This window comes from Chrysochloris asiatica, unplaced genomic scaffold (assembly GCF_000296735.1).
Source record: "Chrysochloris asiatica unplaced genomic scaffold, ChrAsi1.0 scaffold00310, whole genome shotgun sequence".
NCBI lineage: Eukaryota > Metazoa > Chordata > Mammalia > Afrosoricida > Chrysochloridae > Chrysochloris > Chrysochloris asiatica.
Genome location: NW_006408828.1, coordinates 330,818 through 347,738, shown reverse-complemented (window position 1 = coordinate 347,738; position 16,921 = coordinate 330,818). Strand labels below are relative to the sequence as shown.

Genomic DNA, 16,921 nt, shown 5'->3' with positions numbered 1-16,921 from the left:
TAACCTTGCAATTACCAGTCCAGGGCTTATCCTATAGCACCACACCAAGGCTCATTTTCAGGAGTCATGGTGTGGTGCTGCAGAATAAACAACAAGCTTCAAGGTCAGTTTGAACTACTAGATTCAAACCCACTTGTGGTTCAAACCAACTTTGTAGTCCAGCTCATTTACCCACAGTGCCACACGCTGAAGAATAAGCCATTGAAAATTCTATGCATGAAAGTTCTACTCGGACATGAGGTCACAATGAATTGACTCAGCAGCTAGTACTGGTATTTGAATTCTATCTGATGTCACTTCTTTATTGTATAAAATATTTCTTTTATTATTTCCTATAAGGCAGTTCTCTTAGCCACACATTTTCTGTATTTGTTCATCTCTAAATGTCATTAACTTTTATTTTTTAACAGATATAGAATTCTTATTTTCAAAGCACTTTAATATGCTATTCCACTGCCTTCTGGCCTCCATTGTTTCTGATGAGATGTAAGCTATTAATCTTACATGGTTCCCTTGTACATGGTGCCAGCAAGACTTTCTCCTTTTCATCCCTTTGTCTATGAGATGTCTGGTAGTGCATCTGTTTGTGTTTATTTTACTTGGAAACTACTGAGGTTCTTTTATGAAGAGATTTGTGTGTTTTTCATTAAATTTGTAGCTTTTGACCACCAAACCTTCCCTACCTGCAAATAACCCACTGCCATTGAGTTAATTCCAACTCATAGCAATGTGATGTAGTGTTTCTGGGAATTTAAATTATTACAGTAGCAGACAGGTGGGTGCATTTGAAGTGATGACCTTGCAGTTTTAGTCCAATGCATAACTCAGTACTCCATGAATACTCCATTCTTTGCAATTGTTCTGCCCCTTCCACTTTTTTCTGGGACTCTCATGATGCATATGCTGACGCACCACCTAGGAACCTTTTCCTGATCTCTTAAGTATGTACTTAACCTTGAGCATGTTTTAAACTTTCCAGACCACCAAGGACATGTAGGATATTATCAAGTCTCACTTGACTATCGCTTAAATTTCTGCCTGGTCTGCTAGTCACTTTCTTGCTCCAATTAATAATACTTCCATCTCAGTCAATCTAAGTATGATACTTATCTTTCCTGTTTGCTACTGAGCGCATTATTCTTAATAATACTTCAGATCATGGTACTTTCTCCTGCAAAGAATATTGTTCTCCTCCAGTAGTGAAGCTACTTACTCACCCACAGTCTTACCCACATAGCTACACTTCTACACAATGGAATTTGGGGTAGGAGAGAAGGAGCAGTGCATATTAAACCACTACTCTTACTAATCCATTGCTCTTCCTGAGGCGCAGTAGATTTTCTTAAATACTTCATTTGTTGTATGCCTTAAATCAACTTCCAGAGTCTTTAAATGGTTGTTTATAGTCAATTTTGTCCAATCTTATCATCTTTTTATAAAGGAGATGATTTTCCATAGTCCTACTCAGTCATTCTGGAAGTCTCACTTTGCTCTCTATTCTTGGAGAAGGTATTTTCCATATAGTCTTGTAGTTACTTCTGCACTTCTCAGAGTTAGGTCCTCCCTGTTCAGAGTGGTCATCCCTGACCACACTGTATAAAATAATTTTTGACTCCTATTACCTTATTTTGCTTTGTATTACTTCATAACATTTTCCATTTTTTGACTTTTTCTATATTTGTTTATTATGTCTCTACTACTGGAATACAAACTCTCCATGAAGCTAGGGTTACTGTTTGTCTTGTTTATCACATCCTTAGAATCTATAGCAGTGCTTACCATGGGTAGATTTTCCATAAATATTTGTGGAAAAAATGAGTGCTAGGTATCTATTTTCTCAAGCTTGTGAGACAATAGTCATTCTAATAAAGTTTTGTTGGTATCGTGATATCACAGTATTGTGGAATGTTATTGGATTCTACAAGTAGCACTACTAGAAATGAACCCCTTCCAGAAATACTAGTCTTGAATGTAAAATGATAGGCATTGGGATGTATTAGGTTGTTCCCTGCAGACTGTTTGTAATTTAGAAAAATTAAAAACAAAACTGAATATGCAGCAGTACAGAATAACCAAACCCACTGCTATTGAATCGATTTTGACTCACAGCAACCTTGTAGAGGGTTTCTGAAGCTGCAAATCTTTACTGGAGAAGTAAGCCTCCTCTTTCTCTCTTGGAGCAGCAGGTGGATTGGAACTGCTGACTTTGTGCTTAGTAGTCCAACCTGTAACCCACTATACTATCAGGGTTCCTTAAATATGCACTTATGTTATTGTTGTTAAGTGTCATCAAGTCAGTTCTGACTCATAGCGACCCTGTATAGGGTTTCCAAGGAGTGGCTGGTGGGTTTGAGCTACCAACCTTGTGGTTAGCAATTCAGTGTTGATCCTACAGCACCACACCAGAACATCATGCAGTAATTGTTGCTGTTGTTGTTAAGTGTCACTGACTCGATTCCTACTCATTGTTGTTGTTGTTGTTAGGTACCATCAAGTTGGTACTGACTCGTACTGACCCTATGCACAGCAGAATGAAACACTGCCTGATCCTGGGCCAACCTCACTACTGTTGCCACACTTGAACCCATCAATGCTGCCACTTGGCCAATCCATCTGGTTGGGGGTCTTCCTTTCTCTGACCCTCCACCTTACCAAACATGATGTCTGTCTCCAGTGACTGGTCCCTCCTGACAATATGTCTGAAGTATGAGAGACCAACTTTGGCCATCTTGGCTTCCAAGGAGCACTCTGGCTGCACTTCTCCCAAAACGGATCTATTGGTTCTTTTGGCAGCCCATGGCACTTTCAACATTCTCCTCCAACACCATAACTCAAAAGCATCAATTCTTCTACAGTCTTCCTTATTCACTGTCCAACTTTTGCATGCATATGAGGTTATTGAAAATACCATGGCTTGGGTCAGGCACACCTTAGGCCTCAAGCTGACATCTTTGCTCTTCAACACTTTTAAAAGGTCTTGTGCCACAGATTTGCCTAATGTAATGCATCGTTTGATTTCTTTACTGCTGCTTCTGTGAGTGTTGATAGTTGATCCAAGAAGAATGAAGTCCTTGACAACTTCAATCTTTTCTCCATCCTGTATAGGGTTTCCAAGGAATGGCTGGTGGGTTTGAACTGCTGACCTTGTAGTTCAAACTGACTTTGCAGTCCAGTGCATTATCCTGCAGTGCCATAAGTAAGATATGTTAAATAGTAAGAAGCAATGAAGCTATTAAAAAGTCATTGTTTGTATATGTTCTGTAATAGAAAAGTGCACGTTCTGGAATTTCATTTTTTTAGTTCCAGACATACTGCATCAGTGTATTTAATCTCATAGAGTGTGCATATCAGAATTCAACTTCTCTTGACTTTCCAGAAAGTAGATGAACACTTACCAAATTGATAGCAGTGATGAGTGAGTACACAAACGCAATGGAAACTTCCAAATGGTAGGAGATCAATAAAATACGTGACACTAACCTCCCAAGTTTCTGAAAACAGAAAATAGAGGGAAAGTTTCCATTATCTTCAATAATTGAAAACTCATTCACTGAAGGAGCTCAGGATGAGTCAAGGAAAATCTCCTTCCGCATTTGATTTCCCTAGGCAATCTTTGCTTTTTTAACTTTGCTACTTTAATTTTTCAAAGCTTTCATCCCCCAAATTCATCTTCTGAAGCTTCCATTCATGCTCTTCCCCACTCAGCATTCTTATTACTTACAACTCTTTATTCTCTACACTAGAGTCCCTGCACAATTCAGTATCCAAACTCTTCAGTAACTAAAATTTGACTCTCTTTTCTCTAATGGTAAGATAGTTATGAGTTGTTGTTTTTTTCATCAATCAATCCCCATCTGTTAAAATGGCTATGATTATAAACTTAGTTGGGCAAGTCAAGGAATCAAATATTTTATTAATATATACAAAATATCATTTTAGAATTGTTTTTGAATTTACACTTTCAATCAAGAGCTTACTACTAAATCAGAGTTTCCCAAGAAACAGTGAAAGTCTGTTTTACTTCCTAAAGCTTTAAAACAACTGAAATGAATTATTTTGAAATGAAGGTTTTTCTATAGGATTGATGACTTACTGCTTGTCCATAATTCCTGTATGACACAGATTGAAACTGAGACAATTCAATGACTGTTAGAACTATTGCAGCTATGGCAGTAATTAAGGAGAGGATGGAAAAGGTCAAAGCAGATGCAACCTAAAACAGATAGGGTAAAACGCTCAAGTTAAAACTTTGATCTAGTTTCTGAAGTTTTGGGAGTGTGGATATGTTTGCTTCTAGAGGGGGAAAACATATGTGTATATATATACATATATTTTGATTCACATGAAACCAACTTAATCTGGAGAAAAACTTAAATACCAGCAGACCACTAAGAATCAATATTCTTTTGGGGTTCAAAAATAGTGTATTTTACAATCTAATGAAGCAAATGGGAGAAAACCTATAAGGTAGGTATGCTTTGAAATAAAGGTTTCATTGTTAAAAAAAGAAAGAAAAGAAAAAAAAGACTAAGAAAACCATTTGTAGAAATAAAGCCAAATGAGAATCTTTGAGTTTTAATTCTGGACTTCCATTATCAGAGAAATCATTTGATATCTTTCTGTATTAATTTGAAGTTTTCTGTTCAGCTCTTTGACTTACTCATTTTTACCATTCACTTTAGCATCTCTGTGCTGGAAAGTAAGTATCAGGGTCTCTTCTGACACCCACTTTGGTCCTTTCTTTCTTTCCTTTAAATGACCTTTGCTTTCTTCATGTAGATGTTCTTGATGTCATGCACCTCTTTTGGTCTTTGGTTATTAGTGTTCAGTGAGTCAAAGCTTTTCCTAAGATGGCCTCTAAATTCAGATGGGATATGGCTCAAGGTCGTATTTTGGATCTCATGGGCTTTAGTTTTTCTTGAGCTTCAACCTGAACTTTTGTATGAGCAGTTTCCTTGGCTTTGTTTTGGCTGATGATATTGAGCTTCCCATTCATCTCTTCCCACACATGTAGTCAATTTGTAACGAGTTGTTGTTGGACTTGCAAAATTTAATCATGCAATCTCCAGAATCACTTCTATCACTGAGGCCACGTTTTCCAATTACTGATCCCTCTTTGTTTTCATTGCTCACATTCTAACCACCAGTAATTATCAATGCATCTTTATAAATTTAAGACTGAAGAATTTAGCAAAATTCAATTTCTTTATCATCTTGGTGATTGATGTGTTTAAATCTGAATAATAGTTGTATTAACTGGTCTTCCTTGTATGTGTATCAATATTATATCACAGACAGCATTGTATTTCAAGATAGATCTTGGAATGTTCTTCTTCAGCAATGCTTTACTTATCTAGGGTCTCTTTCCGTAACATATAAAGGTGATGAGTTTTTTCCATCTGTTTAAAGAATGATGGTGGAAACTGGATTGGGACTGCATTCTCACTGTAGATCACTTTGGGCAGTATTGATATTTACACAGTGTTAAATCTCCCTATCCAATAGCATGGTATATCCTTTCACTTTTGTTTCTTTTGGTTTCCTGTAGTAGTGTTCTGAGTTTTCTTTGTATGTCTTCTTATCTCTGGTTAGATATATTCTTAAGTACCTAGTCTTTTGGGTAAATAATGTAAATAGCATTGTTTTCCTGATATCCTTTTCACAGTTGTCTTATTTTGCAAACCAAAACTGATTTTGCACGTTGGTTTGTACCCTTACCTTACCGGAATCCTCAATTACTTTCAGAAACTGGAGAAATTTTCAGATTTTCTATGTATAAGATCATAGTTTCAAATAGTGATGGTTTTATATCTTTTATTTTCTTTTCTTGAATTTTATTTCATTTTCTTGCCTCATTGATCTGGTGAGGAATTCCACAACATGTTTAATAGAAATGGTAATAAAGGACATCCTTGTCTGGTTCTCATTCACAAGGGGGAATGTTTTCATATCTTTGTCTGTTGGTCATAGATTTGTGTATATGCCCTTAATTATACTGATGAATTTCCTTTGTATTCCCATTTTGATGAACATTTTTATCAAGAAGAGTGTTGAGATTTTGTTAAATACCTTTTATGTATCAATTGATATGATTCTTTTCCTTTATTTGTGGTGGAATATGTTGATTGTCTAATGTTGAAGCATCCTTGCATATCTGATTTAAATTCCACTTGGTTATATAATTTTGTTTTGGGATATGTTGTTGGATTTTATATGCTAGTTTTGTAAATTCTAGCTTCAATATTCATGAGTGATAGTAATCTATATACTTTTTTTAGTAATGTATTCTATTTTCAGGAGCCTTGGTAGCAGTGAGTTCTTTTATGTTGCTAACTGCAAGGTCATCAGGAGAAAAGAAGGCTGGCTGTCTCAGAAACTTTATAGGGGGTCACTAGGGGTCTGAATTGACTCTACGGTAGTGGGTTTGGTTTTGGTATGCTTGTTTCATAGAATGAGTTTGGGAGTATTATTTCCTTTTCTATGTTCTGGGACACTTTGAGTAGAATTTGTGCTAGTACTTCTCTGAATGTTTGGTAGAAAATTCACCAGTGAAGCTCTTGGGGTCAAGACTTTAATGCTTAATCTCCTTTGTTATGGGTCTTATTCTAATTTTTTACTTCAGTGTGAGTTTGGTGTGTTTGTAGAAATGGGTCTAACTTTTCTGTGTTAAACTTGTAGGACTACATCATTGTTGTTGTTTTTGTTAGATGCCATCGAGTCAGTAGCGACTCATAGCAACATTATGCAAAGCAGAACGAAACACTGCCTGATCCTGGGTCAACCTCACTATTGTTGCCACGCTTGAGTCCATCGATGCTGCCACTTGGCCAATACATCTCGTTGCGTGTCTTCCTTTCTCTGACCCTCCACCTTACCAAACATGATATCCTTTTCCAGCGACTGGTCCCTCCTGACAATATGTCTGAAGTATGAGAGACAAAGTTTGGCCATTCTGGCCTCCAAGGAGCACTCTGGCTGCACTTCTTCCAACACAGACCTGTTAGTTCTTTTGTCTGCCCATGACACTTTCAATATTCTCCTCCAACACCATAACTCAAATGCGTCAATTCTTCTACGGTCTTCCTTATATACTGTCCAGCTTTCGCATGCATATGAGATTATTCTTTATTTCAGTAGGTTTTGTTGTGATATCACCTATTTAACTTATTGGTATTATTTGCATCTACGTCCTCTTTTTCTGTTAAATTTGCAAGTGCTTTGTCAATTTTATTTATCCTTTCCAAGAATCAACGTCTAATCTTGATTATCCTTTTTTGTTTTGTTCTGTTAATATCTTTGTTTCCTTTTGGTGCATTTTTTTTCTTCTTTTTTTAAATATTGGAGCTGTTGTGTTAAGGTGCTGATTTTGGTTCCTTCTTTTTTGATGTCTGGACTTAATGCTATAAATTGACCTCTAAGCACTGCTTTTCTGTGACCTAAAGATTTTGGTGTGGCGTTGTGGGCTAATGCATCAGAATGCAAAGTCATTTGAACTGCGGGGTTGGTGGTTCAAGCTCACCAGTTGCTCCTTGTAAACCCTATACAGGGTCATTATGGGTTGGAATCGACTTGACAGCACTTAACAACAACAACAAAGATTCTGGTGCAGGAGAAAGATAATGCTTTCTGCTGCTGAAAATATGTATAGCCTCAAAAACCTATTCAGGGTTGTTATGAGTTGTAATTGACTATATGGTACTTGGCACCACCACCACCAAAGACTTTGGTATTTTTAAAAAATTCTCATTTGATTCAAGAAAAATTTTAAATTCCATTTCTTATCTCTATTTCCCAGTAGCTCTTAAGCAGGGTGTTACTAGCCTTCCATATATTTGACTTTTTCCCCTTGATCTACTTCTAATTTTGTAGCATTGGGATCTAAGATGCTTTGCAGCATTTCAATGTTTCAAAGTTTATTGAGGCTTTCTTTGTGGCCTAACATATGGTCTTTTCTTGGAAGTGCTAAGTGTACACTAGGAAAGAATGCCTATTGTGCTGTTGTTGAATGTTCTGTATACATCTATGAGGTTGAATTGATTATGTTGTTTAAATATCCTCTTTGGTGTATTTCTTTCTAGTTCTGTTCTTCATAAAAAATGATGTATCCAAGTCTCCTACTATTATTGCTGATTTATCTATTTCTCTTTACAATTCTGTTAAAGGTTATGTGTTTTGAGGCTTTTTCATTGGGAGCACAGATATTACTGTTATGTTCTCTTGTTGGACTGACTCTTTAAATGTTCATATAATGTCCTTTGTCTCTTTTTCTAGAGTTTGCCTTACAGTCTATTTCATCAGAAATTAGTATTACCACTCCTGCACTTTTTTGGTTGCTATTTGCTTGATACATGTTTTTCCATCAATTATTTTTTAGTCTAATTTTGTCTGTGTTTAAGGTCTCTTGTAGACATTATATTGACAGGCCATATTTTCTTGTCCCTCTTGCTACATTTAATCCATTTACATTTAGTGTAATCATCAATAGGTATGAATGCACTGCTATCATTTTGCTTTGTGTGTGGTTCTGCTGCTGCTACTGCTTTGTTCCATATATTTTTCTGTACTTTAATTTTGTCTACAGATTTTATCATTTCTTTCATTACTGAATCTTTATGACTTTCTTTTTTTTATTTTGGTGGTTTATTAATTTTCTTGGATGTTATCCTGTAATTTATTATCTTACCAAATTTGAAAGTCGATTCTTTCTTGAGACTGTGTTTATTGTTGTTGTTGTTAAGTGCCGCCCAGTCGGTTCTGACCCATAGTGACCCTGTATAGGGTTACCAGCTGTTCCTTGGAGATTGTGTTTATTACTCTCCATTTATTCCTTCTTTTGATTTGTAGTTGTCATTTACATGTTGATTTCTATAGTTTTCTATTTTCGGTCTTGTAGTTTTATTTTTTATATCTCTACATCTGGATTGATTTATGGGTGACATGTGTCTTAATCTCAAGATTGTTGTCTGCTATTGTGGGTTCTGTGTGTGAAGAACTCCCTTTAAAATCTGTTGCAAGGTTGTTCTTGTTGCTACAAGTTCCTTTGATTTCTGATTACCTGGAAATGTTCAAATTCACTATTGTATTTGATGGACAATTTTGCTGGGTGTGTAATTCTTGGTTGGCATTTTTTTTCTTTAGAGTTATCCTGCTGCCTTCTTGCATGCATGGTTTCTACTGAGAAAACAGATCTTCTTCTTAATGGTTCTACTTTGTAGATAATTTTTTACTTTTCTGGAGCTTTTTTCAGGATTCTTTCCTTGTCTTTGGTTTTAGACACTTATCATATGTATTGAGTTTCTTGTATGATCATCCTATTTCGGGTTTGTTGAGCATTTTGAATGCATAGTTTCTCATCTTTCATTATATCAGGAGCATTTTCTTTCAATAAATTTTCAACAATTAAATGTTTTGTATTGTCTTTTCCTGTTCTGGAATCCTGACCACATGTTAAGTAATTCCTCTTGATGTTGTTGTTAAGTGCCTCAAGCTGGTTCTGACTTACAGTGACCCTATGATGGTATGCATATAATTTTTAGGATTTCTTAAATTTTTTGTTTTGTTCTTTTCCATTTGTCCTTCCACCAGATTTGTATTAAGAGATTAGTCTTCAGTCTCACTAATTCTGCCTCCCATTGATTTAAATCCACTCTTTTACCCTTCCTATATGCTATTTCTGAAATCTTAGTATTAATCTTCTGTATTTGTTCTGTATAGTTTCTAATTTTTCATTTATTTTGCCAATTTCTTAAGTTCTTCTACAGACTTGTCTGTGTTTTCCTTGATTTTGCCTATAAATTTTTTGGTATCATCTTTGTTTTCTTTGATCTCCTTCTTAATCTGCTAAATGGACCTATGTATGATTCTTTTGAATTGCTTACCAGGTAGTCCCAATACTATCTCTTTTCCAGAAGATTTTCTGGCCTTTATTTGGTCAGTTGTTTGAGCCATCTTGTCTTATTTAGTGTGATTTGAAGTTTTCTGTTGTCTCTGAGATGTTGTGGCAGTACTGTATTAACATGTCACTGATTATATATTGGCTTGCTTCACCCTGATTTTTACTATATCCAGGCCATGGGTTGGCATGCTTATTTTGGTCATTGTTTGGGAGTACTGGTGAGTTCAGCACCTGTATCTGGTGAATTTGGCAGCAGGTGAGAGTGTAGCCACAAGTCTAATTGCTGGTCATGTAGAGCAGCTGAGAGCAGCTGGTCAGATGCTGACCACCATCTGTTGTTGATCCAGTGGTGCTGGAGATAGTCTTGAGACTAGATAATTGTGTGGGATAGTAGGTGTGGCATGTGCAACTAGGTAGGGCTACTGGCTCCAGTCTGATGTGGGGAAGAAAAAGTTTTAGAGGGAAAAAAAGAAAACCAAGAGGGAGGGGAGAGAAGAAATAAGAGGAAAAAAAAGTGGTACCACAGTGAAGCAAATACTAGCTTCCAAACATGACTGCAGTGGGAATTGAGTGCTCACCCTGTGGGTATGTGCACCACTGACCTCAGCAAGGCACGAGTGCCTTCTGCTGACCATGAAGCTTGTGAGAAGCAGTGTGCCCACTCTGTAAGTGGTGGAGGCAGACTGTGGAGGTGATAGGGATGGAATATTTGCTCTACATATAATAATAAGGGGAGTCTGAGGGAAGAGGAAGAAGAAAAGAAAACAAGGTGGGGAGAGGAAAGAAATTAAAAAATGAAGGTAAAAATGAAAAAAAAAAAAAACACCACAAGACTGGCCGTTGGAGGGAACTGAATTGACTAATTCTTGGGTGAGTAGGGATGGGGGAATGTACCTCTGATTACCAGGAATTTATGGGTCACCAATCCGAGAAGCTGGATTATATGAAGAAAAACGTGGCACCAGGATTGACGTAAGACTCATTAACAAACTGTGATATGCCAATGATACAATCTTGCTTGCTGAAAGTGAAGAGGACTTAAAATATTTACTGATGAAGATCAAAGAGCACAGCCTTCAGTATGGATTGCATCTCAATGTCAAGAAAACAAAAAATCCTCACCACTGGACCAATAAACAACATTCTTATCAATGGAGAAAGATTGACGTTGTCAAGGACTTCATTCTTCTTGGATCAACTATCAACACTCATGGAAGCAGCAGTCAATAAATCAAAGGACGTATTGCATTAGGCAAATCTGCTGCACAAGACCTTTTTAAAGCATTGAAGAGCAAAGATGTCAGCTTGAGGACTAAGGTGCGCCTAACCCAAGCCATGGTAATTTCAATAACCTCATATACATGCGAAAGCTGGACAGTGAGTAAGGAAGACTGTAGAAGAATTGATGCATTTGAGTTATGGTATTGGAGAATATGGAAAGTGCCATGGGCTGCCAAAACAAACAGATCTGTGTTGGAAGAAGTGCAGCCAGAGTGCTCCTTGGAGGCCAGGATGGCCAAACTTCATCTCTCATACTTCAGACATATTGTCAGGAGGGACCAGTCGCTGGAAGACCCCAGCGAGATAGATTGGCAAAATGGCAGCATCAATGGGCTCAAACATGGCAACAATTGTGAGGTTGGCCCAGGATTGGGCAGTGTTTCGTTCTGTTGCACATGGATTGCTATGAATTGGTACTGATTCCATGGCACCTAACAACAACAACAATCTCACTGGTCACCAATCAGATTAAAGTGATGTGGGTGTTGGTTTAGTCCTAGGCAAGGAGAGCCAATTCTCTGGTTCTTGCCCTGATTAGACCACTGCTTACAATAATTCAAAAGGCCACACTTTGCTGGGCCAGGTGACAATTCATTGCTCTGTATGCCTCCTTTTTTGCTATTTTATTTAGTCTGTTCCTCTAACTGGTACTTGATCTGCTTCTTTATCCTTTCCTTTGAAGCTCTGGGTTCTATGATTGCCATCTGTAACTATTTCTCAGGTCTTTGTTGTAGAGCGTCTGGATAGTATATTTGCCTAGTCTGCCATCTGAGATCAACTGGGAGAAGATTTTTAATAAGCAACTTTTTAATAAGAAACTTCTAACTTTTTAATAAGAGATTTAGAGATAGAAATATCCCCAGATTTCCAACTTACCACACAGTAACTTGGTTGCTTTGCTGTTTTTATTATGAAGATTCCTGAAATGATAAACTGGATATAAAGAACATATTTATAAATCTTTATGCATAATGCTTGTAAATCTAAAATTATTTTTAGCAACTTCTTCTTCTAAGTCAATTCAATGCTTTTATAATACTAAGAATAACAATAAAGAGAAATATCCCCATTTTCAGTTTAAATAGAAGGGGTTAATAAAGTTTTATGATGCAGTAATGAATTGAAAGCTATACAGTAGTGTCATTATTAACACATACAGGAGACCATAGGCAGAGTTCAGGTTGCAGGATACGCCAAAAATTACCTAAGCAGTCCTGAATCTGAAACCAAGTTTGCTTACATGTATGTATGCTTACTAAATTCATTTGATTATTACTTCTAATGCTATCCTTATCTTCATGAAATTATATCACTGATTATAATTACTATACCCAAGTTTGGATAAAGTGCTCGCTGAGTCTATTATAAATTGTACATGTACAAAATATATTTAATTGGGACTGTAGCCATTATTAAGGCAAAAGTAAGTACTTACGGCCTTTGTCTCAAAAAAGAGGTTCTATTGTTTTCTGTCAGGGTACTTTCTCTATTTCCCACAACTGCAAAGCTATGCTATATTGTTTGAAGGTGGAATGCAAAATTCCCTTGACATATTCTTTTTGTCTTACCTGTTTAGTGATATTAACAAAGAAATTTATAACAAAGTAGTGTTCATGCCACATAGCATATACAAAGGGACTTCAAAAAGTTTGTGGAAAATTCCATTATCTTTTAATTGTAATTTTCCATGAACTATTTGAAGCTCCCTTATATAGGAAGGTCAAATCTGACACAAATTCCACAAAAAGATCTCAAATGTATATACTTACTATAAGTGTAACAAAAGCTTAGATTTCTGAGGAATACAGTAAAGAACAGAGCTATCCCAGAATTCAAATGTGAGTATCTCGTGTATCTTAAACTACATTGTGCTCTAACTAGACTACCATGTGTTTTTGTCAGAATTATGACCCAAATGAGAAGTCTTTTATTGTACTGAAACTAATTGAAAATTTAGATGATTTATTCTAGGAGTTAAATATGCTATTTATATAACCTAGACCCTTGCTTGTTGGTAGTGAGGAGGACTTAAACTACTTACTGATGAAAATCAAAGACTACAGTAATCAGTATGGATTTTAGCTCAATATAGAGAAAACAAATATCCTCACAAGGAGCTCTGGTAGCGTAGTAGTTACGAATCGGGCTGCGAACCGCAAGGTCAGAAGTTCGAAACTACCAGCTGTTCTGTGGAAGAAAGATGAGGCTTTCTGCTCCCATAAAGATTTACAGCCTCGGAAACCCTATACAGGGTCACTATGAGTCGTAACCGACTCCACGGCACACAACAACAACAACACAAGTGGACCAGTAAATAACATCATAATAAATTTACGTTGTCAATCAACTCTCATGGAAGCAGCCATCAAGAAATCAAACAATTTGTTGCATTAGGCAAATCTGCTGCACAAGACCTTTTAAAAGTGTTCAAAGATCATCAGTTTGAGGACTAAGGTATGCCTGACCAAAGCCAGTGCATTTTCAGTAGCTTCATATGCATGCATGTAAAAGTCGGACAGTGAATAAGACTCACCTTAGAATTGATACATTTGAGTTATGGTGTTGGAGAAGAATATTGAAAGTACCACGGACTTCCAGAAAGAAAAAAAAAAATCTGTGTTGGAATAAGTACAGCTAGAATGCTCCTTAGCAGTTAGATGGCCAGATTTTGTCTCTCATACTTTGGACATATTATCAGAAGGGTAGTCCCTGGAGTAGGACATTATGGTTGGTAAAGTGGAGAGTCATTGGAAAAGAGGAAGAACCCCAACGAGATAGATTGGCACAGGGGCAGGAGCATAAAAAGAAATGTGAGGATGGAGCTGTATTTCATTCTGCTGTGCATAGGGTCATTATGAGTCAGAACTGACTTGAAGGCGCCTAACAACAACATCACATGGAAGATTAAACACTAAAAGGACATGTATCATTTACCTGGATTTTGGTCTGAAAATTCACAAGGATGGGGTATATACAATTTACTACTTCCTGTATAGTTCTTTAAAGATGGTATCCATCTTGTCTTGGTCTCAAGAATGAGTTAAGTGGTGTTGTTCCTCCTTATTGATACTTACAAGCAATCTCTCTCCCAGAGCTTTGGGAATCACATGTCATCATATTCTATCACCTATTATCCCTCATGATTGACATGATCTATTGGCACCTTGGTTGTCCTCAATTTCTAGATGATTCAAATTACTGTCCCTGTTACTCCTTCCAACCCTGCTTAGTTCTTGGTGGTTGCAACATACACAGATGTGGTCACCATAAATCGCATTTGACTCTTTGGAAATTGGTTTCAATATACACATACATTATTCTTTTAACATCCTGGGCATGTGGTTATTTGACTCTCTCTCCTCCAGTGTTCTTAATTCTCCTTATCTTAATCACTCACTCCCATATTAATTTTTTTGACCTTGTCTCAACCAATTAACTGCAAAACCTTCCAAATCTTAACTTCAAGGACTTCATCTGAACCACTTCTGTCTTTTAGCTCCTGCACTCTAGTGATCCAACTCTTAAGAAGTCTGTGATCTCCACTTCAACCTTTAAACTGAGACCCTCACATCCACGTTATATTCTCTTCATCTAATTAAATTGCATGATCAACTTTTACAAACACTTCCTTATATATGCTCTCAACTTTTTTGTGTCTTTGCTTCACCACAGTTGCCTGGTTAAATTGAAATCCTAAGTAAATGCAGTTCTTCTCCAACTATGACATACACTGAAAGCCAGAGAAAGACATATGATTCATCTCACTATACAATCATGTTGCTGAATGACGCTCAAGTGAGCCCTTAATGCCTGGAAATCAAACTACTTTTACATTATTCTTAATTTTCCTAGATGTCTACTTCATATCCTCTTTTCCCTCTTCAAACAACCAATCCAACTTCCTATCCTCACTCTTAGTTCATGATCTTGCTTTCTAATTCACTTTTTGATGTCATCAGAAGAAAAGTTATATAAACTTCCAATATCCCATTTAAATCTATCCCTCAAAACATGTTCATTCCTTCTGCTATTCTTGCCTTTTTATCCTGTTACTTGACACTATTCCATTAGGGTTGCATAATCATTTGTTGTTGGTGGCTGTCCTGTGCACTGTAGGATGTTAAGCTACATTCTTGACTTTTGCCCACTAGACACAGCTAGCATATGAAAACCAAAAGTGTCTCCAGATATTTGTTCTTAGAGGGGAGAAAAATCAACCATATTTCAGATCACTAGAGGTGAACTGTCCAGGCTCTTAGCTATGACCAACCTACTTGTGCACTAAAATTCATCATCTTTTACCAAGACAGGTATATGGTTCCAATAAGCTTCTTCTTCATCTGTGTTGTACCATCAAGTTTCCCCATTCTGATTCAGTTCCATTAACAAATAAGTATTATTTCTTCCAATTTACTGAAATAAACCCTCTCTTCATTCTGCCTTCTCCAAACTTCTATTCCATTTCTTTAACCCCATTACAACAAAGTCCTTGAAGGACTTGTCTTCATTTACTGTATCTAGCTCTTCTCTTTCCATTATGTCTTTAATTATCTCCAGTCAGGCTTCTGCTCCACCATTCCAATGAAACTACTTGTCAAGTTTACTATTGACCTTGGTATTGGTAAGTCCAAAGGTTAATGCTGAATCTTCATCTTAAGAAATTGATACTTTCCCTCTCTTTGTAACACTTTCGTCACTTGGTTTCCAGGATGTCATACTCTCCAGGTTTTCCTTCTATCTTATGGTTGTTTAGAAACCACAGAAGAGTGAAGATAATGACAAATTAAAACAATGTTTAAGTATGTGTTCTGTATGGGAAAGAAAATACAGAGCTATAATTGGAGAATCAAATATGCTAATAGATATCATGGTTAAGCTTCTGTCTTTCATGTTTCTAGGGATAATCTAACCTATTGTTGGCATTATACATCTACTCCTGTATCCACAAATGGTGGAATAGTACTCACTGATATTTTCTGTAAAGAGATTTGAATTTGAATAAATTATCAATGTAAGATTCAGTTACATAATTTTCTTGAAAACTTTGATAAGCATCTGTCTCCTAACCTTCAATTATTTGATATGAATATAAATTACTGAATGATTTACTCAATATAAATTGTATTATACTCACAACAATTCCCCATAAAGCGCTTCCTGTGGTGTAAGTTATAGGTTTATATACTCCAAAGACTCCTTGAATTTGCCCCATATACAAAAGCAGTACGAAATACCACATTAAAACATGAAAGATGCCAATCATAATCTGGATAACCTGTGAGAAGAGAAAAATATTAGTACTTAAACCATGTGATTTTTAATAGGATTCCATTGAGTGTTAATTACAAACATTTGAAAAATATTAATACAATTAACCACTTATTTCATGCATTTGTTAGCCTGGAAAGAAGGATCTTACAAGACAGGACTGAGATTTAGCAATCACACACCTAGAGCAACAGGCAATTCAATAGTAGTAGTAGTTGTTGTGTGCCATTGAGCCAGTTCTGACTCATAGAAACACTGTATAGGGTTCCTCAAAACAGCTGGTGGGTCTGAACTGCTGACCTTGTGGTTACCAATCCATTGATTACCCTACAGCACCACACCAGGACTCTCAATAGTAGTAGATGTGTTGTTCAGGACTGTCAAGTTGGTTCAGACTCATAGCGAGTCTGCATAGGGTTTTCAAGGAGGAGCTGATGATTTGAACCATTGACTTTGTGGTTAGCAGCTCATTACTTA

The 16,921-nt window shown here is 36.6% G+C and overlaps 1 protein-coding gene across 1 annotated transcript in view; it reads right to left on the bottom strand.

Annotated features, from left to right (window-relative positions):
* Positions 1-16,445, bottom strand: part of MS4A13 (membrane-spanning 4-domains, subfamily A, member 13) — a 96,388-nt gene extending 79,943 nt beyond the window's left edge. Inside the window, exons 1-4 of the mRNA XM_006875037.1 lie at positions 16,311-16,445; positions 12,053-12,109; positions 4,094-4,213; positions 3,396-3,491 (exon numbers count right to left, since the gene is read on the bottom strand). Of these exons, the coding sequence (XP_006875099.1) occupies positions 3,396-3,491; positions 4,094-4,213; positions 12,053-12,109; positions 16,311-16,439 (402 nt within the window). The 5' untranslated portion in view covers positions 16,440-16,445. The remainder of the gene's footprint in view (positions 1-3,395; positions 3,492-4,093; positions 4,214-12,052; positions 12,110-16,310) is intronic.
* Between the last annotated feature and the right edge of the window lie 476 nt (positions 16,446-16,921).